Here is a 21253-nt window from a genome sequence, read left to right on the forward strand (position 1 = left end):
CAATGAATATGCACAATTCTTTTTTACGTAATTGGAGTGAGAGGAGAATAGGCGCTTTATAATAAAGCATATGCAATCTGTCCCATAATGGTCACAAAATCTACATTGAAGATGAGCAACAAACAGTCAGACAGATCATGTATATGTCTGGGTATTGTATTTGTGTTGACTTAGTTTTATTTTGCAGTATTTTGTTTTATTTGTTTCATATACCATTTTATGTTTATTTCTATATTTGTTTTATGGGAGAATAGGCTAAAAGATAAACATGTTTTACTTCCATAAAATATTTGAACTGAACTATAAATATATGATGTAAAATGTATTTTTAAAAGTCCTTAAGTGGTATGTGGAACAAGAGTGCATATTCAAACAGGATAGGACATGTTTCAAAGAATTATGAAACATTTAACAGGTAATTTTCATTATAAAGCACTGAAAAGCTAGTTAGTTAAAACAGAAAGCACATCAACACTTTAAGGAGCTTTCTTCCCTCTCCAAAAAAAGCCATTAACTCATGCTGTAGAATTTTCAAATGGAAATTAGAGCAACAGCAGAAATTAGATTCAGAAAAGGCACATGGAGAAACAGGGAATATTTCGGACTTTGCACCTCAGCAGTAACTACAGGGGTCTCAGATAACTATTCTTGTTTTTCCCTTATTCGCTAAAATAAATGTTTATGTATCTTTCTGAATTTCATTACTCAGTAGTAAGGAGGCTTCACCTGCCTCTCTCTCATTATAAAAGTGCTTTTGCTCCCTGTTTGAACAATTCCAAGAACGTGGTATTGCCCAGTAATTAATAAGAGCAATTTATCTTTTCAGAAATTTAAGGCATAGGGCAGACCTTTCATACAGTAAATATATATTATAAATGAACATTGCATGGTGTTTTTCCTGCTTCAAATCCATTCAAACAACATGGATTAGAAGTTCAGCTTGAAAATTATTGGGTAAGAATCCTGGTTAGGAGATACTGCAAAAGAAATGGAGGAGGGGAAGAGGAAACAAATGAAAAATGTGTATTTCACCGCACCACGTTATGGAGAGATGTAGGTTCTACTCCTAGAACATGCAGGAGTACAGGCATCACTTTAGCTAAACATTTGGGAGCGGGCAGAAAGATTTGAGTTCAGGAAAGGAAAGAAGAGTTCACAAACTTATTCATGTGGTGTACCCCAAAAATTAATTTTTAGACTCAACACCTGAACTCCACAAGGTTTGCCCAGCCTGGTCAGCTGCAACTTTTCCATTAGCCAGTCAGCATCTAGGATTACCCAGTGTTCGTAGGGTGTCTCAGTTTCCTAAGATTTCAGTTGCAAGCCTCTCTGACTACTGGGGAATTCTGAGGAGCTTACTGCTATGCAAGTGAGGAGGAGTTTCTCTTATCTCCTGATGGAAAACAATATGTACAGATAGTATTTTCTTTCCTTAAAAACCAACAAAATGTAAACCATCTGCAGATAAACTAGGAATTATAAAACAAGCATGCAACAAAAACCAGTTTGAAATGACATATAATAAATAAATGTTCGCCATTAGAGGTCCCTTTTACAGTTTGGGAGATATCTTGCTTGCAATCAGAGTGCCAGAACTACTGGGTTTCACTTCACAGTTCTTTTGTCCATACTGTTCAGGAGGTAACATTTTTAGCCCATAAATAGGCTTGGCAGAAATTGATTTTAATTTTTTTTTGTAATTTTTATGGATAATATTTTTTATTTTTAAGCATGTTTTCCTGATTTTCACAATTGCACAAAATTATTGGTTTTAAGCATTTTAAAATTATTTTATCAATTTAAATTTAAATTTTCACAGTTCTAGGAAATTGGGGGAGGGTCTAGACAATATTTTTTTAATGACAGTAGACACTGAGATTCAAAAAGTTAAAACTTTATAACTGTTAAAATACAATTGTTAACATCACTTGTCAAAATACTATGAAGTAAATATCCTTAAATCAAATACTGATAAGTTCTCAAGCTGCATTTTTCTTGCTTTGCTTAACTGTAAATTTCTGTTATTGATGAAAATATTTTTTTGTTGGTTGGTGTGTGTATGGTTAAATTAATTTTTACCAACCGTTACTGATAAAAATCTTTTCTTTTCCAATCCTACCCATAATCAAAACCACTGGTGGCGTATATGTAATCCATAGTGTAATGTGCAGCTAAAGGGAACATTAGTAGCATTCATCTGCTGAAGCTTCCCCATTCTGCAGTGATTTGGCTTCCCTGTAAAGGCCCACAGGTTCTCAGGCAGCTTTCACACCCTGGTTTCCCCTGGGAAGCTGACCCAGCACTACTGCATATGAGAGGCTCACAGAACTCTGACCCCTCGCAGAGGTCCTGCCCTCGAAGATCCTAATTGGGGACGATGGCCAGCCCCAGCGATTGGCCAGAAGGAGGCATAGGAAGTTGTCTGAGCAACTGAGGGGCTTCCTGACTGGCTGCTGCACTGGACCTGACTCCTGTTTGATCCCTGGTTTCTGATTCCTGCTGTGACCACTGGCTTGCTTCCTGGATTCTGATTCCTGCTCTCACCTCTGTCTTGGATCCTGGATACTGATTTTAACTCTGATCACGAGGCCTGACTACCCCTACTCCGACCACTAGGACAGACTGCCCATGTCTCAGGTCCTGACATTCTCCTCCTTTCCCCTTCTGAGTCAAATAGTTGTACCAACCTGTTTCTCGACTTGTGGAGCCTCCTCTCCCTCCATAGCAGCCCACACATCATATATACCAGCTGTCCTGTTTTGGTTCACATCAGAGGGAGATCTGTGTGCCCTCTAGGTTTGTTCAAGATGGTGGCTTTCTTTAAAGAACAGAGAAAAGGAAGTCAGTATGTGGGCTGTGGCATTGATCTCTCCCCAAGAGAGCACATATTATTTTGCTGTCCCTCAGACTCCTCCCAGTCTCAGAAAAGCCAGTAAACCAGCCTTAGGATGTGCACGGTGAGGTAACATCCATATAAGCTGAGTCCAAAACCGTGGAGACTGGTAATCAATGCTGCAGTCTGTGGGACCGGGCCTGGTTCAACAACATCCTGCCCAGTGCTCTGTAGAAGGCCTACCATGGGAGAAGCTGCACTTGTCTCATGCCCGCAAACAAAAACGTTTTCTTTTCATTTACCAAGAGAAGGTGACCCTTTGATTTTCATAGAGGGCCTTGCTATTAATCTCTTATCCTTTTATTTTAATTCCCAAATGAGGCAAAGGCAAATCCTGGTATTCCCTACATGTAGCTTGAACTCTAAGAATCAGATTTTCAAAACATAGATTGCATTTGTGCAGGTACAACTTTGCATATGTATTTTTGAGTGCTATTATTTTGCATTTAAATGTTAGACTTTACATATACAAAAACCCATTTGTGTACAGAAACCAAGGACAAATGGGCTAGGGCTTGTAAATTCTGTCGTGCACATGATAGCAATACTGCCCAAACATGTATGGAATGTGCGTGGCTCAAATGTTACATAGCAACCAATGAAGGAGTGGGTGAGACTCCCCCACAGAAGTTTGACCTGATGATTTTATTTCCAGAGATCCCAACAGCTCAGGAAGTTGGAATCTCTTTTTTCTTCTATTCTCCCAAGAAATAACTCTTGTTCTGCTCTGTCAAGGGATCTTTTAAGGCTGAAGGGGTCGGTTGCCTCTTTAGAGTCATGTGACATTCAACAAGGGACATAACAACCTCCTGGGCCAAACAAGAATCTGCTGTGGTACTATAAATTTGCAAGGCAGTGACCTGGCACTTATTTACTTTCACTGCCTGACTGAATGAATGCATCAGTCAGAAGAAGAGTTCTTAGTGACTTAGTCTTGGACAAATATGATGCACTGTAGTTCCTATGAACCATTCATGTCTACCTGTAAGGGTGTTAGCCTCTTAGCTCGAGCATAGTAGGGAGCTTAAGCAGAAACGTAAATTTTTCTGACCAAACACCAGATTATGTTGAAGAGATCCATAAATATGGCATCCCAGCCTAATAGCCAGGATCAGGGCTGATGGTAGTCTTCAACTGTTGTACATAGTTAATGAAAATGGGGGGAGGGATAGCTCAGAGGTTTGAGCATTGGCTTGCTAAACCCAGGGTTATGAGTTCAATTCTTGAGGGAGCCATTTAGGGATCTGGGGCAAAATCAGTACTTGGTCCTGCTAGTGAAGGCAGGGGGCTGGACTCAATAACCTTTCAAGATCCCTTCCAGTTCTAGGAGATAGGATATCACCATTAATAATAATAAAAAAAAGTGAGTTGTTTTTTGAGTTAGCTGCTAGGGAAGGTGCATGTGGTGCCTGTGGTGAGTGGGCTGCTGCAGAGAGTAGCAGCATCCTGACAAGATGATTGATTCATCTCCCTGAGTAAGAGGAGGGAAGAGGCAGCAGTCCTATTAGCTCCAGACTACAGATATATATTCAGGTGGGGGAATGAAAGTTTCTTATGTAAATGATTCAAAAACAACAACCACACACCACTACCAAGAACAACACAGTCGTTTCATTTTGTCTCTAAGATGGACACACTCTATTTAAATTATATTATCAGCTAATATTAATTATACATCATGGACCAAATTCACAGCTGGAGAAAACAGGGGCATCCCCCTTGGAAGTGTCTGGGCCACATTCAAACATGGTGTAAACAAAAGTGAATTTTACGTTGGCTTTAAGTGGCAAAGTAGTATAATTCTTAGCTATTTGTATTTGATGTGTGTGCAAAATAAATTCAGCTTACATGCCAAAGGGGGAAGATGTGGAGTGGAGTGCAACAGGAAAAGCAACTAGCAGGAGAGTGTTAGTGGGGTACAAGAAAGTGTGAGGGGCCTAAAGTAAGGATATGCTTTCTTACACCTTCCTGTTAGTTGCTTTTTTTCACTAACCCCTTCCATGTAAATTACACTTACATAGATCCACTGAATATCAGTGTATGTTACACTGCATTGCCACTTAAGCGTACTTACACCTGTTTGTATGACCAATGTACACTACAGTCTAAATCACTGTTGAATTTGCCTCTGTATGTATAACTGAAAAATGAAACTGGCTTTGATGTTATGAATATTGATAGTTCATCGTGCATACAAGAATTAGCTGAGAGGTAGGCATTTGTAACAACACCTGTGACAGCTGTTGTTTCCTTCAATAGGTAATAGAATTTGATGATGGATCTGGATCAGTTCTCAGAATACAGCCTCTGCGGACTCCACGAGATGAAGCTATTTATGAATGCGTTGCTTCCAATAGTGTTGGAGAAATAAGTGTGTCCACTAGACTCACTGTTTTACGTGGTAAGTCCTTGTCAGACAATAATTTATTTTCTTAGATAGTGTCAAAACTATTACACCATTGCAGTGGTTTTTTTCTATAGCTAATGAAAGAAAAAGTGTTTAAGGTTCCTTTTTGTAGGGTACTGTCATATTGTGAATGCTGAAAAATGGGAACTTCCTTGTCTGAAGTTTGGATTTGGTTTTCTTTTGGATGTTTGACTCTCTAATGCAGGGGCGGGCAAACTTTTTGGCCCGAGGGCCACATCGGGTTTCGGAAATTGTATGGAGGGCCGGTTAGGGGAGGGGGTCGTGGCCCGGCCCCCCCCTCCGATCTCTCCCCCCCCCCAGGACTCCTGGCCCATCCAACCCCCCCTGTTCCCTGATGGCCTCCCCCAGGACCCCTGCCCCATCCACACACACCCACTCCTTGTCCCCTGACCGCCCCCGGTCCCCCGCCACCCCATCCAACCCCTCCTCTCATTCCTGATGGCCCCCCCGGAACCCCTGCCCCATCCAATCACCCCTTCTCCCTGTTCCCTGACTGCCCCCAAAACCCCTGCCCCTGACTGCCCCCTGCCGCCCCATCCAACCCCCCCTCCTTCCTGACTGCCCCCTGGGACCTCTGCCCCCATTCAACCCCCTGTTCCCCCCCCACTATCCACCCCCCCAACCACAACCCCGAACTCCCCTGCCCTCTATCCAACCCCCCCTGCTCCCTGCCCCCTTACTGCGCTGCCTCGAGCACTGGTGGCACTACAGCCGCGCCACCTGGCTGGAGCCAGGTCATGCTGCCTCCGCCACCACCACGCAGCACAGAGCACCAGGTCAGGACGGGCTCTGCAGCTGCGCTGCCCCAGGAGCTCACAGCCCCGCTGCCCAGAGCATTGCGCCAGCGGCAGAGTGAGCGAGCTGAGGCTGCGGGGGAGGGGGGACATCAAGGGAGGGGCCTGGGGCGAGCCTCCCGGGCCAGGAGCTCAGGGGCCGGGCAGGACGGTCCGGCGGGCCGGATGTGGCCCTTGGGCCGTAGTTTGCCCACCCTGCTCTAATGGTTCCGTCTTACTGAACAGGGTGAGGAAGAAAACTCAAGGTCAAAGAAAGCAAGATTAGGAGGAAAAGTGGGAAGACTCTGGCTAGAACAAGCAAACAATAAAATGTTTTGTGAATGCAACTGATTTGTATGTTAGTGCTGTCTTGTGCAACTTTTATTTGCATGATTGGCATTTATACAGAAAGTTATCCAAGCTGACACTGACCTTGGCAAAACTACAGAAACAGTATTTACTTAAGGATGAGCTGCAGCTAAACATTTTCTCCAAAGTACTGGGCGCAAATACGCTTTTCTTCAGCCTCAGACATGCATGTCATCTTCTACATCTTTTTTTTTCTTTCTTTCTTTAGCAAACATAGTTATTGAGGCCAATGGAAGGATAATCTAATTTTTCAACCCTGGAGTTGGAATATAAGATTTAGTGCCAAACCTATGGACTCGCTTACAAATGATACTCCCATTGGAGTAAATGCTAGTAATCAAATGGCCTTCTGTATCTGTTGTTCATTCTTCTGGAGACAGATAGGAACTTTGTTTTGACATGTGAAATGTGTCCCTTCCTCACTCGCTTGCCAATCCCTCCGACAGTGCATTGTCCACTTTGTATTTTGGAGGGAGGCTCTTTCATTGGAATATTAGCACATAATGTACCATACCAGCCACATAAACATACGGCAGGGAGTTTGTGAGGGTGTTTGTCTACTGGGACAAGAATTTCATCGATCAGACAGCATTAAAAAAGACAATTCTTGGCGCTGTGTGTTTTATTATTCTTTGCCCCACCATTTAGAAAGATTTGGGGAGATATGGAGGTTGCTTTTCTTTATTTTATTTTTTCCCTTTGTGCTACTTTTAAAGAACTGGATTTCTGTGTAGCAAGAAAGACTAACTTATTTGTATGTGATTTTTTTAATCAGTGTAAGCAATTATGTTGTTTACATCAACGATGAAAAAAGGTCACAACACTGTGTGTGTCTGATATATATTTTAAAAATTTCCTTAGAAGTACCTGATAAAATGAAAATAAATACATGAATAACCCTGCTAAAAATTAAAATGTTATCTCTAGTGTTAACATGACTGTGTCTGGCATCATTTTCATTTTTTTTCCAGCCACAGTCAATAAAAATGGAAAGGTTGATCATTTGGTTCATATTTTTAACTCCCCTGTTCAACTCCCTGAACCAAGTAGTTGTTTCTATTGTTTGAAATGACACAAATCATATTCTGTTCAGTTTTTAATAAATTCATAAATTTAAAAAAAGCCCCAACCACAAAGTCATATTACATAGCAATAAATGTTGTTTGCAGTGAGACCTGAAGACAAGTTCTGTGTAAACTCAAAAAGTTGGTCCAATAAAATATATTGCCTCCCCCACCTTGTCTCTCTAATAGTAATAAATATCATTTAAAAATTAAGAACTTTAAAAAAAGTGGGAAAATTCAGATGTAAAATGTATTCTCTGCCTACAGAATTTTATTGAAGGGTAGAACACATTACCTACTGAAATATATTTACAGGCCTCCTGGGTCTTTTCATTGGAATATGTGTGTGCATGTGTTTTTAAAGATGCAGTTCTGAATCAACTGTTTCTTCCTTACTCTGTAGTAGAGAGACACTGGGACTTATCCTCTTCTCATTGACGACAATGAATACTTAAATGGGTGTAAGATAGGCACCAATGTCAAAACTGGCTGGCTCTAAAAATATGATCTACCTGTTCCCCACCCCCATCTGCAATGTAAGCTGTTTGTTGTAAAGTACATGCAGGTTTTTCTTTGTCTTTCTTTCCAACTCAAATGGTTCAGTACTCCTTAAAAATAACTAATGTCAGCATTCTACCTCTTATGAACAGCCATACAATAATAAATGAGAGTGTGCATACACATGATGGAGATAAATAAAAGTTGGTAAGAAAACAAGGAAAAAATTAAAATGATTAGAAATGGAAGAGAGACTTTATAGTCTCCAGCCATAATACTTAGTTTTTGTTGAAAGGATAAAGGGAAGTAGCTGAGATCCTCTGGTTCAGGGCTGGATTAAATCAAGATCCATGGATCTAAGCCATGAGCTGGAAGGAGGCGTGCACACATTGATCCATGAGGTGTGGAATGGTGTAATAATGCCAGAGAGAGTTGGGGTCTGCCAACTGGAGAGTGTGAGGTAGCTTTGTCAGGTTTAGAAGCCACTTGGCTATGTTGTGGTTGATCATTTCTTTTATTGGGTCCAATGTTTCGGGCATTAGCCTGAGACTCAGGCAATCTAGGTTCAATTACTGCTTTGTGCTTCCTGTGTGGTCTTGGGCAAGTCACTTATTCTCCTATATGCCTCACTTCCCCACCTGTAATATGACCACAATAGTACTTCTGTACATCACAGGGATGCTGTAAGGATAAGTATATGAATAACTACGAGGCACTCAAATACTACGATGGGGGCCATGTCAGTATGATAGATAGATCTGGGTAGATTGGATCCAGGCCCCCTTTAGGCTTAATCCACCAGAGAGCCCCCATGTAGCTCTGCATTGTGCAGGTAGTGCACATCTCTTTTGCAGGCTCCTCAAATGCTGTCTTTTGTGCTCCCCAAGAACCAGCACAACATTTGTGCTGCATCTGAGACCATCCAAGCTCTTGCAGTGGGAGGTCAGGATTTGACCCAGAATTAATAAGCTTTGCCACCCTTTTGCTGTGAGGGTTGATGAGGCAGAGGGATGTTCCCACGCAAGAAAGGCCCCAGTCTCACTAATTTTTTAATCAGTTAAAGGTATGGTCAGCTTCACTGGTTACAAGTAACTTGGTTCAGTTTGTCTCAATTCAGTAGCTTTTCTGCCATCACAACCACAGTTGTGCACCTCCACCCTGTAGGCTGCCTAATCATGTTTCAGTGGGAAGCTCTGGGCAGCTGTCACACAGTGCCTCAGCAGGAGCTGCCTCTGCCTATCCTCTTTTGTTTAGATTCTTCAACTGTGCTCATAACCATGGTATCTGGTCAGTAAATGCTATGAGCAATGCTGCAGCCTCTAGTTTCTGGAGTTTGGAACTTTACAGTATGGAAGTGGTGGAAGGCAGAAAAGAGAACAGCTGCCCTGATCACTCTGAAGCATTACGTGAAAAGTAGGCCAAGGAAAAGGGTTGTGTCCTTCTCCACTGAAGACCAAAATGCTAGTCCACTAACACGGTAGACACGTTGGTGGCATTTATGTGCCAGCAGTGATTTTTATGAACCCAGCCTACCCTTTGCTGATGAAGCCATGCCAAGACTATAAGCATCTCAACAAATGCTGCTTTATCTGTCGCCTCTGTTGTGTCCCAGTGGTGTTTGAGTGCACCTTTATGAGACTGAAACCTCCTAAAGCAAAATGACAGAGAGTGGATGTATATCCCTACACTCATTGCTGCATGCTCTGTTTGCTGTACTATCTGTGAATTAAAGGCAAAGTGCTACATAGACACATGGAAACTGAGGCTTGATCCTGGTAGATTCCCATCTTGCTACAAGCCCTGTGATTACCATCTGAGCAAATATGCATACTAATGGATTCTCTGTGCCAGTATTTCTGCTCACGCTGTCAATTGGTGAGGAGGAAGAGGAGCAAAATCTTTGTGTTGAGGTGCTTTTGTCATATCTCTGTTATAAACCTACCTTTTATAAAGTGATTGATGCGATGTCATGCAATCATTGTGGTATATAATAAAAAGTGAATTATTTATTATAACAATGTTTCCCTGGCCATTGATATGACAAGTGTAATTAAAGAGCATTGTTTTTATTAGAATGGAAAAGGTTCAGAGTATTTTCCAGAGTGTGAAAAATTGGGGGGGGGGGGCCTCTCAATACCTCATGATTTTGAGATGGGCATGGGCCATTTTAAACTGGCTTGCTCCTCTGGGAGATGTAACCGGGAAAAGCCTTCTAGGGCAGCTTACGCATGGGGATTAGAGTCCCTGGAAGTCACACACACAGAGTGGCACCTTTATTCTGAGGGACAGTGCACTGTGGGATGTCTAACTGCACAGAGCTAAATGAGAACAGGGAACTAGATTTACCAGTTACAATGGCATTGCTATGGGTGCCCATTCATTGGCAAGATCGTGACGTACCCAGCTGGTCACAAGAAATTTACCATGTGCCAAAAGAGCAAGCTAGCTGGGGAAGTGCCTGGGTAACATTCACTGGCTTTAACCATCTGTTGTGTGTACACAGTGTTTTTAGTCCATCAGACCTCTAGCTGGTCATCGGCATGGTAGAAAGTTGTGTGGATGGGGTCAGAAAGACACAGCATGTGATGCACGCATATATCTAGAAGACAGTTGTCTATCTCAGAAGCATTCACTGTTAAGAGAAGTTTGAAGAGCCATAGTAAAAACTTCACCAATTTTTAGTGAGAATGCAACAGACTACGTGTAATACCTTATGACCAGAATTAGCATGTTCATTACAGTTCCATTTTATTAATGCCTCTTTTTGAAGATGAACATTGTGGTCCCTGCTGTGAAAATGGTACTTTGCACTTTATGTTATAAAGTGGTCTCTGCTGGGGAGCCATGCTAGGAACATTAAAGAACAAAGCACAGCTGCTTGACAATTGTACAAAAGGATTTTATGAAAGAGTGGACCAAAAGGAAAGGTGGCCAATATACAGACAACTTACCAGCAATTATGATACCAAGTGAAGTGCAGATTACTTGAAATGGCTTATAAAGAAGTGCTAGGAATAAGCGGATACAAAATTATAAACTATTTTGATATATTTTAGCTGTGTGTGTAAATACGTGCAGGGGAAACAGAAACATTTGCCTTCCATGCAGTATAATTTGAAACACTTAATGAATTATCGCTCTGTATAAGAGGGAAGGAAATGGCTGGCTTCTCAGTTCTTTTAGAAGGAAGGAATATTTTGTTGCGTCTAATGCAGAACTTTAGCATGACAGTACACTTTCTCAGAAGGACTCATTCTATAACTAGTGTTAATAGTTTAAGAAATTCTGCTCATGTAATTTAAATGATCAGGAACACATCAGGGTATATTATCATAAGCTATATAATGCACATGGAGTCAAATTTTACTTTCAGATACATGTGTGCCACCCTATTGATTTCACAATCATTTATTATCATTTTATATGTAAAAATAATTTTAAAATCTACATTATCGCCTACAGTCATTCATAATATAAATAGAATGGGTTGAATAATATTCATGAATAACTGAACTATTTTTTATCAATTATCTCATACAAATTTTTCAAGTAATATTTTTAGTAGTCACTCAATTCCCTAGTGTACTGTTTGTCAAAGAAACTGTTTTCCCCATCAATAAATGATTAACTTATTCACAAATTTTTTTTTTCAACCGTTATCACACTAGACATTTAAAATAATACAGCTTTTCCTTCTGCATGGAATAACTGTACACCAGTGTATTTTTAAAAGGGCTTATTACAGTTAATAAAATACATATTGATAGTAATTAGAAAACTATTTCTAAATGTAAAACAGATAGAGTAGGAGTACATACACTATTTGAAAATGAAGGAAATATCTCAAATTCATCAAATTTATTTATATCTAAAATCCTTTTATCAAGAATTTCAAAAGTGAATAGTGAGCTTGGGTGCTTCAAATTTTGGATGCCAAATTTAAGACATCTCTAAGGTGTCTCAGTTTAGGCCCAATAAACCAGAAGCTGCTTTTCAAAATCTTAGTCCTAAGCTTTATTTTATATGGTGGTTGTTCTATTCCTGTTGTTCTATTCCTGTGAAACCTCTTTGAATTCCTTGCTGTCCCAGAAAATTATCTTAACATGCTACAGTGCTAGGATGTGTCTACTAAATGAAGATATACCTTTCCTTGTTGTTTTGAACTAACTAGTCAGTGAAAGTAGCTACTGGTCATGGTTTGTGTCTTTTTATAATGATTTTCTTACTTTTCCATTCTATTTCATTTTCTTCTGAATTTCATCTTCTTGTTCATTGAACTACATTTCAGATATTTTCTTCCATGACTGTAAAATTACCAGTTCAGTTTCACTCATGTATATCTGTTCATGATGTCTACTTCATATTTTGAAATGGTATCAGTAGTAATAAAGTATTGCTATCTAATGTTTACAGGGACAGTCAATTTGAAGTGGACAGTCATAAAAGATGAATGTTGGCTTGAAGTGTCAGCCAGTTAAACTGTTCCTCCTCATCCATTTCTATTTTATAATAAGAAACTTTTTGTAGTCGATGACTGTTCATAAAATGGATGTCTGGCAGTCATGTGAACTGAACATCCTCAGACAAGAAGGAATAATAATACTGTACAAAGAAATAATAGTCCTCTTTAGCATGAAGGGCTTTTTTTTTTTTTTTTTTTTACTAAAACGTTTTGGCCAAGAATGTACATCTGTTAATTCTTTTCAGACAAGAGCTCAATCATTAATTTCAGCTTGAAAAGCTGATCACAGGGGAGAAACTAATAATTGTTTTTAGTAGTGTAAGTACTGTAGCCAATAAGTGTCTATCCCTGCTCTTTACAGAAGGAAATTAATGTATCATGAGCAGGGCGAATATATCAATGTTAAAACATATTGTGCTTTTCCTTCTATTTCTTTTTTTTTTCTTTTTAATTTTTTTTACCAATTTATTTTAGGTCATTGATGTTTGTGAGGATCCACTCACTTGTCTTAGAATTGAGTCCCAAATTGAATCCCTGCTTGATCAGATAACTGGAATGAGTAACGATGAGGCGAGAGAGAAACATTAGTAAAAAGGAAAATAGAAAATTTCACCTCTAGTGCCCCAATCCTGCAAGTCTGCCCACAGAGTCAGTTGAAGGATCACTAGTTACCTAGGTCACCAGTTTGAATCTGGCCTGGTTCAGTAATAACCAGAAGTTATGAGAAGCAATGGGTGGGGTGTTTTGATGTAGTCCTTAGAGGATTATATCACAACCCCCACCCATCACCATTCTAGCTTTTACCACTCAACACTTTGTGATTCAGTAGAGAGGCAGAGAATCAAACTGGTGAAGATTGCAAATTTTTTACCCCCTATGGGTGGTCCTGTGAGATCAAGGTTGAGTCAAATGAGCTGGGCAATGTGAGTAAGATTGATAGACAACTGCTATCTGTACTGTACCTGTTTCATGGATAAATAAAGGTTTTCCATCTCCTACCTATTACTCTGTCATTTTCCACCACCATTAAATTAGATGAGTGAAAAGAAACAAAAGGTGAATTTTTTTTCAGTGCCCGTGTGGGTCTGAAGTATTCCATTTATATTACATAACAGTTTAGGTTTTGGATTGTGCAGTTATTTAATCTAGTTGTAAACTTGTGTGCATCAATTGTCTATTTTTAATTGATAAATGTAATAATTAAAGAATACTTAGGATACAGGAAGCTGTCAGCTATGACAAGAAGCCTGACCCTACAAACCCTTACTCAAGTGACTAATCCTTATGCATGCATGTAGTCCCTTGTGCTCCTACAGAGTCCCATCGATGCAATATTAGGGTTTAAGAATATACAAAATCCCATAATCCACTGTTGTAAAACCACTGTCTGAATCAGAGCTCAATGCCATTACAAAGTGTACATTCTGCTTCACTATGTTGATGAGCTATTTAAAATTTAAGCTGGATAATACATTTCCTATTACTTTCCCCTTTGTTTATGCCCACCTACTTTAGTTACCTATGGCCTCAATTCAGCCTGGCATTTAAACACATGCTTAGGTCCACCTCTGTTCAGAAGAGCAATGAAACACATGCTTACCTGTAAGCACATGCTTAAATCTCATCAAAGTCTCGTGCAAATCAATGGAATTGAAGTACCATCAATGTGGAGATGGTACTCCCGTTTATAAATTGTGGAATGATATGATAAATTGCATTTAGCTTCCATCTTTGACTGCTTCATCTCTATGCTTCCATTAATCAGTCTGCTCTGGGACTACTTCCAACATTCCAAACCTCTGAGTAGTCTAACAGCTGTCATTTTTTTAAAGCAACCTGACACAAAAATGTTTCCTTCCCCCCTCCCCTCCCTCCCTTTAGAATCTGGAATTTCCTCTCCATCTCCATTTGCCCTGCAGTATAGAATGGACAATGTTCAGTCCTGCACCCAGAGACTTGTTTCAGGACCAATATTTTGCAAAACCTCAGGAATAGAAGTGGCTGCTTTATACCATTGGAGGGGAGCTGGGAAAATCCACCTTTTCCAATGGAATAGAACAATAGTTTCTATTTCTGGCAGGTCATGAGATATCAGACCATAAAATTGTGACATTTTGTAAAGAAAAGCCACTTCAGTTAATTTAAACAAGTTTATAAAATTTATTCATTGTAGTGTTCTCTTTCAGGAGCTTCCCAGGTGAACTCACGATACTTAGGGGAGAGAAAAATATTATAATGAATACATTTTAGAAATCTCTATAGATTAATTTATTCTGTCTGTTTATCTAAAATAGACAGTGATAAATAATATATAATATTTGTTGCTTAAACAAAATATACAATGTGTCAGGTAGATGTTATGGGCATGATTTTTCAATTGCCAGCATAATTAATTCACTAAAGGTGGTAGTGGTGGGGTAATGCTGGGTGGGAGATTTTGTTTTTATGTCACGTGTGCAGTAGGCTAACCTGTCCTCCTGAAGTTAGTTCACTGCTTACTGCAAAGTCAGCATCCCCAATAACCATACCTCAGAAGGCTGCTGATTATATGCTGTCAGCAGTCTTCTGATATTAAAAGGGCTATATTACTGTATTGTGACAAAGTTCCTCCTCTATCTTGGTGGGTCCTGCGCTTATTGGTGGATTTTCTTGCCTCAGAGATTCACCATGTGGGTTGGGGAACAGCCCAGAGACCTTCCCCTCTGGAAGAACCCACAGTCCAGGTCAATTGGGAGGTTTGGGGGGAACCCGGGCCCGCCCTCTACTCCAGGTTCCAGCCCAGGGCCCTGTGGACTGCAGCTGTCTATAGTGCCTCCTGTAACAGCTGCATGACAGCTACAACTCCCTGGGCTACTTCCCCATGGCCTCCTCCAAACACCTTCCTTATTCTCACCACAGGACCTTCCTCCTGGTGTCTGATAACGCTTGTGCTCCTCAGTCCTCCAGCAGCACACCCACACCCTCTCAGCTCCTTGCGCCTCTTGCTCCCAGCTCCTCACACTCTCCCCACAAACTGAAGTGAGCTCCTTTTAAAACCCAGGTGCCCTGATTAGCCTGCCTTAATTGATTCTAGCAGCTTCTTCTTAATTGGCTCCAGGTGTCCTAATTAGCCTGCCTGCCTTAACTGGTTCTAGCAGGTTCCTGATTACTCTAGTGCAGCCCCTGCTCTGGTCACTCAGGGAACAGAAAACTACTCATCCAGTGACCAGTATATTTGCCCTCTACCAGACTCATGTACCCCATCGGTCTGGGTCTGTCACAGTATGTACATACACATCTATCTATCATGTTGCAAATATGTATTTGGGAACTTTATTCTAGAGATTATTTTCCTTAAGAAATGTTTCATTACCACTTTGAGGATATGGTTCCTTACTATATGGTTTCAAGTAGCTCGTGATCTGGCGTCTTATTAGTGTATGTACTTGATTTAAGATGAAAGAAAACCAGTAGTTTTAGAAGCTTGGTAAGTTTCAGTTCAGTTATTACCACAGTAAATGTATGTATAAGATGCATAGCAGAGGATAATAAAGCCAAGTCAGTTTCTAGAAGAAGGTCCTCATATAGTAGGTCAGCCTACAGCTTTTCAGTCTAGTGGTTTCTGAGAACACTAATGTCTCATCAAGTGCACCATTAGGATGACAGGAAGGTTTGTTGAAATGTAGGACATGTTTGACACTAGAGTACTGAAGTGACAGCAAAATTAAATCCATTTTTAATGCTATAGGCACGCATCTTGAAGGGGGGAAAAACTGAGAATTACATCCAGTGAAGGATACGGAAACAGTATCTGGAAAAAAAATGGTTTTGCAAAAAAACCACCCTAAAATTATCTCAAGTAATATTGCAGTTTGTTTATTTAACTAATAACCGTTTATAAAATATGCTTTATTATTGTAATTGTCTAGTTTTATAAGGTTTCATGTGGAGCACAATGAAAAAAGATCAGTAAATATAAGATAATTTTAAAACATACCAATTAACTACATTGGTATTAAAATAACTTCTCTCTCAGCAGATTTCATTAAGCCAAACTGATTTTAATAGTAAAATATTTAGATTTTTAAAAATGGGAATTTGGCATTTCTGACACAGAACGATGGACAGTAATAGATGTACCAAAGCAAAAAAAGATGTATTTCCACTGTTAAGTTAGAATCAAATAGGTAGGATTAAAGCAGCCTACCAAAAAAATCCTTTTATGAATACTATGTGGTTTATGCATGACATTAGATCTTATTATGATAGATCTTATTTCAGGTATGGCCATGCCTGCTGTAAACTAACATCAAGTGGTGCAGCTGACTTACTACCATTCCATTAATCTTTGTTGCAAAGATGCATTAATAAAGTCTCCCCCACTCACTAGTTCAATAGCAAATGAAATTCCCTCATATTCGATTACAAACAGATAAATCATCTTGTGCAAAATTTAGCTGTGACTTAAATTATGCCATTAAAATGATTTACTATAAAACTACTACAAAGGGCTTGCTAGGATATAAAATGATGCCTAGTAATAGTAGCATTTTGCTAGATATTTATTTCAAAAGCCTCTTGTGAAGTACAGTATTAGTGACTGCATACAACAGGAACGAAACACAGAATAATGATGGTAGATTTTTCAAGTGGAAGCATTTCAATAAGCTTTTTAGACAAATTCAAACTAATAGCACTGATTAGAACCAGGTGCTGTGTAAGCTCTGCCAATGCACCTGAATCCTGACTCTCAGTACTTCTGCTATTCTTGTCCTGGGCCTCTTTTAAGGAACCATTACCAATTGTACTTAACTGAATTTTATTAAACAGTAATTAAAAATAGATAGTTAAAGGGAGACTGCCAAATGTTTAGGCCTCTCAGATCCCTTAATTTACAGTTAGTTTAATGTTCCATGTATGAAGCTGAAGAGTTCTTAATCTTTCCACATCCAGTAAGGACAGTAGAGAGACTCCCTGCCTTCTGGGGACAAGAACGGGTCCTCTGAGCATGTTTTGTTGCCCATTTTACTCACCTTCTCCTGGAAACACCACCTGTTATAGGAAGACTGGGTGAAACTCCCTGTGGAGTAGGGAGAACCATTGTGGAACCACCCCTAGTACTGACTGGTGGGAACTCTCCCATGAGATCCACAGCGCTCCAAGCCTGGGACCAAGCTCAGAAACTGATCTTGGCTCCCCATTGGTTCCTCATTGTTTTCAGTGGCCTTGCTCGCTGATTTATTTTAGTAAAATGTATCTTCTTGTCTTAAATGGCATTATCGTCCCTGCTCCAAAGATAAACAAATCTGTATACACAAGCTGTATCTTAGTGTTCATGAACAGATTTATTTGGTTTTGCTGTACCAATAAGACTATCTGAGGAATCCTGCAACAAATACAACAAAATGACTTTCTAGGAAAATGACTTGGAAGGCTGAAAAGTTGCCAGGGTTCTTTCATAAAAGACACTGTTACTCCTTACTTGATGTATTGCAACAAGATGAAGACAACTACAAATAAATTGTTAGTAAACCAAGAAACAATCATTTCTTGTTGTGGCATGTTTCATATTGCAGACAAAGGGTCTGATCCAATGTATGTTGAATGAAGTCAGTGGAAAAACTCCAACTGACTTCCCTGAGTTTTAAATCAATCCCATAGAGAGCTCCTTAGTTGCCAAGTGGCAAAGCCCCAATAAAATACAGTCCAACATTTTCAAACCTGGATACCTAAATTTAGGCACCTCAGAAAGTAGCCTGATTCTCAGAGATGAAGGTTTGTGCTCAGGTGCTCTGAAAATCTGGCCACTTGCTTAAATTCCTCAAAATGGATTTTAGTGCCTAATGTTAAGTACGCAGGCCAAGATATACTTTTAAAACTAAGTGCCTAAAGTTAAGTTACTAAGTAAATATTTAGGTATTTGAACAAATAGCCTAATTCTCAAGTGTTCAGCATCCCCCCAGTGACTGCAGCAGGAGCTGATGGATGCTCAGCGCTTTTGAAAAAACAGGTCACTTATTTAAGCATCTAAGTCATGATTTAGGAGCCCAGTTTTAGGCACTCATGTTTTAAAGTCTTGCCCACAGTTTCCATACTGTTGTATTTAGTGTATTGATAGTAACAATATTAAACCATAGCTGGTAACTAATTGATGGAATAACTTTCCACAAAAGAGAATTTTGTTATGCAACTCCTTCAACTTGTGTAATTCTTGAAAAGGTGGGAGTGTGTATATATGATGTATGTGCAAAGGGGTGTTCTTTAGTGAGTGAACCAGACAATAGCGGGTGTTTGAGATGTGCATTATTACTGTAAATTCCTCATTTAAAGGAAGACTTGTATTGTGTCATAAGAAGGATGAGGATGGGGAAAAGCAGAAATTGGGAAGAAATATTTTGAGACTGAATTCTTTGCTAAAAGTGAAAATAATGTAGGCCTATGAATCTGATTGGCAAACTTATTGCAGATTTGTTTCCAGTTTATGGGAAAGAACAGGAAGCTAGAAGCTGAACCTGACTAAGGAGAAATTAACTGTCATTTTCAACAATTAATATACATTGCTTTGGACTCAGATGGCTGGAGTCTTCATCTGATTCTCCTTTGCAGGAAAGTCCTAGTTGTTTATTTCCTTGTTTTATGTTAATTGAAAGAAACATTTGGAAAAGATGCCCAGGGACAAATTCTGTTTTTAGTTACACCAAATCAAGAGGAAAATTTTGCTCCTAGTTCAGAAATAGGAGTTTGGCCTCCCAAAATTATGCACTTACCATAAAAATCATGATATGTTTAAAATAATAAATATGTTGTCTTTTTATTTGCCTCCTGGTTTTTGAGCCTTTAGGGGGTCACGTTTTTAAGCTTTTCTCCTAAATCCAAAAGGACTAATAACTTATTTTGGTTTAAACAAAAGCTAAAAAATCTTAGGTAATCAGAGGACTCCAAGAGATGGGGCTTTAAGGAAAATTCCAGATATCAAGAGACTCACAATATGAGTATGAGAATTGGCAACACTGCCTTAGTTTGCTGGAAGAGTAAATATTTTAGAATAGCATCAAGAAAATGTTTAAAATGTTGAGGACCTTGTCATTTCTGATACAATGGAATTAGTTTTTAATTTTGAGTATTTGACACTGTCTACTTAGTACTTCATTGATTTTGATTACTCTGATTGCTCACTGCCTGCCTAACCCAGTGAAATGATCATTCATTCATTATAGAATTGGGCCAACATGATGTATCTTTGTACACAGCATGCATTTTTTAATATGGGCAGTTGTAAGTCAATGTGTATTCCCTGAGTTTTAGATATCAGCTGCTGAAATCTTGGAGCTGACTGAAAAGGTGTGAAATACATTTTGTACAGTTTCTGTATGATCATTATTTAATCATTATCAAAAATCTTGAGGTATATTATGAGTTTTTTTTCCCATACCCAGACCTGATTATTATAGGAGGAAGAAGGCTGGAATATGGGGCAAAGAGCTGTGAAACAGAAATTCCTTTTATTATCTACCTTTAAAAGTAGTTGGTGGAAGCCTTGCTGATTTCATTTTTGGGATGGTGGTTTTAAATGCTTACTTAAGTCAAATGCATCTGCAAATTACAGTAAGACTGCAGAAGCAGCAGTTCAAGGCTCCTCACAGTGTTACTCAGCTGGACAATACTTTATTATGCTGGCAGTTTAATTGGGTATAAAAAGAAATGACTATTTAAAATCATGTCTTTAAGTGGACAACCTACAGATTTCAAAGGTTTTTTTTTTTTAATGTCTATGGGAAAAGAAGTGATTATTAAAACTGAAGTAGGTGCATTGTTAGCATTTTCCAGCTAGTTACTTCCTTCTGAATGTTTCCGACCTTGAAATGGCCTTTTCAAACGTATCATGTTTTTTCCTCATGATTAATGGTGCACTTGTATCAGAAAATGTGTTGGACATAAAGCAGAATTTGTATGCATGCTACATGGACTGATATATACTGTAGTGTGCATGTACCAGATACGTTAAATAAAGGCTTGATCTCACCTTGACCATACATAGGATCATGCATCAAAGTGTGTCTTGTAAAATGAGCCACTGAATTTACAAGATGAAGGAAGACTAGATCAAATTGGTAGCTGACTTAACAAGGTATGCAATAATATATGTCTCCATGTTAAATGGCAGGATCAAACCTTTACTTTAGAGTCAAAGTTTTAGCATGGTGTAAGAAACTTTAGGTGAACCCTCCCACTGACTAAATTAGCTGATATGAATGTTGTATTCCTCTATAGCAGCATTACATATTCATGTGATGTGTAAATTTTCACTTTCCTTTCTCCCTTTTCTCACCAACATAAGTTGAATAGTCTGTATATTTATTCTGAAAATAAATATATAAGCAAAGCTAGTAAGAAAATGCTACTGAAAGACTATAATATGCAGTGTAGTTGTAGCTGTGTCGGTCCCAGAATATTAGAGAGACAAGGTGAGTGAAATATATTTTATTGGACCAACTCCTATTGGTGTGAGAGACAAGCTTTCGAGCCACACAGAGCTCTTCTTCAGGTCTTAGAAAGGTGCCAGTGCACCATGAAACCAATGATATGCCTGAGATACATTGATGACATTTTCATCTCTGGACAGATGACTTAAATGTCCTCATAGATTTCCACCATAACTTCAGCAATCATCACCCATCCATTAAACTCTCTATGGAATACTCCCACACTAGCATCAACTTTCTGGACACCACAATCAGATTCAATAATGGAACCCTACAGACAACCATATACAAGAAACCCACAGAT

General features: G+C 39.3%; 1 protein-coding gene across 1 annotated transcript in view; it reads left to right on the forward strand.

Moving 5' to 3' along the window:
• PTPRD (protein tyrosine phosphatase receptor type D) overlaps window positions 1-21253 on the forward strand; it is a 398081-nt gene that overhangs the window by 101866 nt on the left and 274962 nt on the right. The window contains exon 3 of the mRNA XM_065406322.1: window positions 5153-5294. Within this exon, the coding sequence (XP_065262394.1) occupies window positions 5153-5294 (142 nt within the window). The remainder of the gene's footprint in view (window positions 1-5152; window positions 5295-21253) is intronic.

This window comes from Emys orbicularis, chromosome 6 (genome assembly GCF_028017835.1).
Source record: "Emys orbicularis isolate rEmyOrb1 chromosome 6, rEmyOrb1.hap1, whole genome shotgun sequence".
NCBI lineage: Eukaryota > Metazoa > Chordata > Testudines > Emydidae > Emys > Emys orbicularis.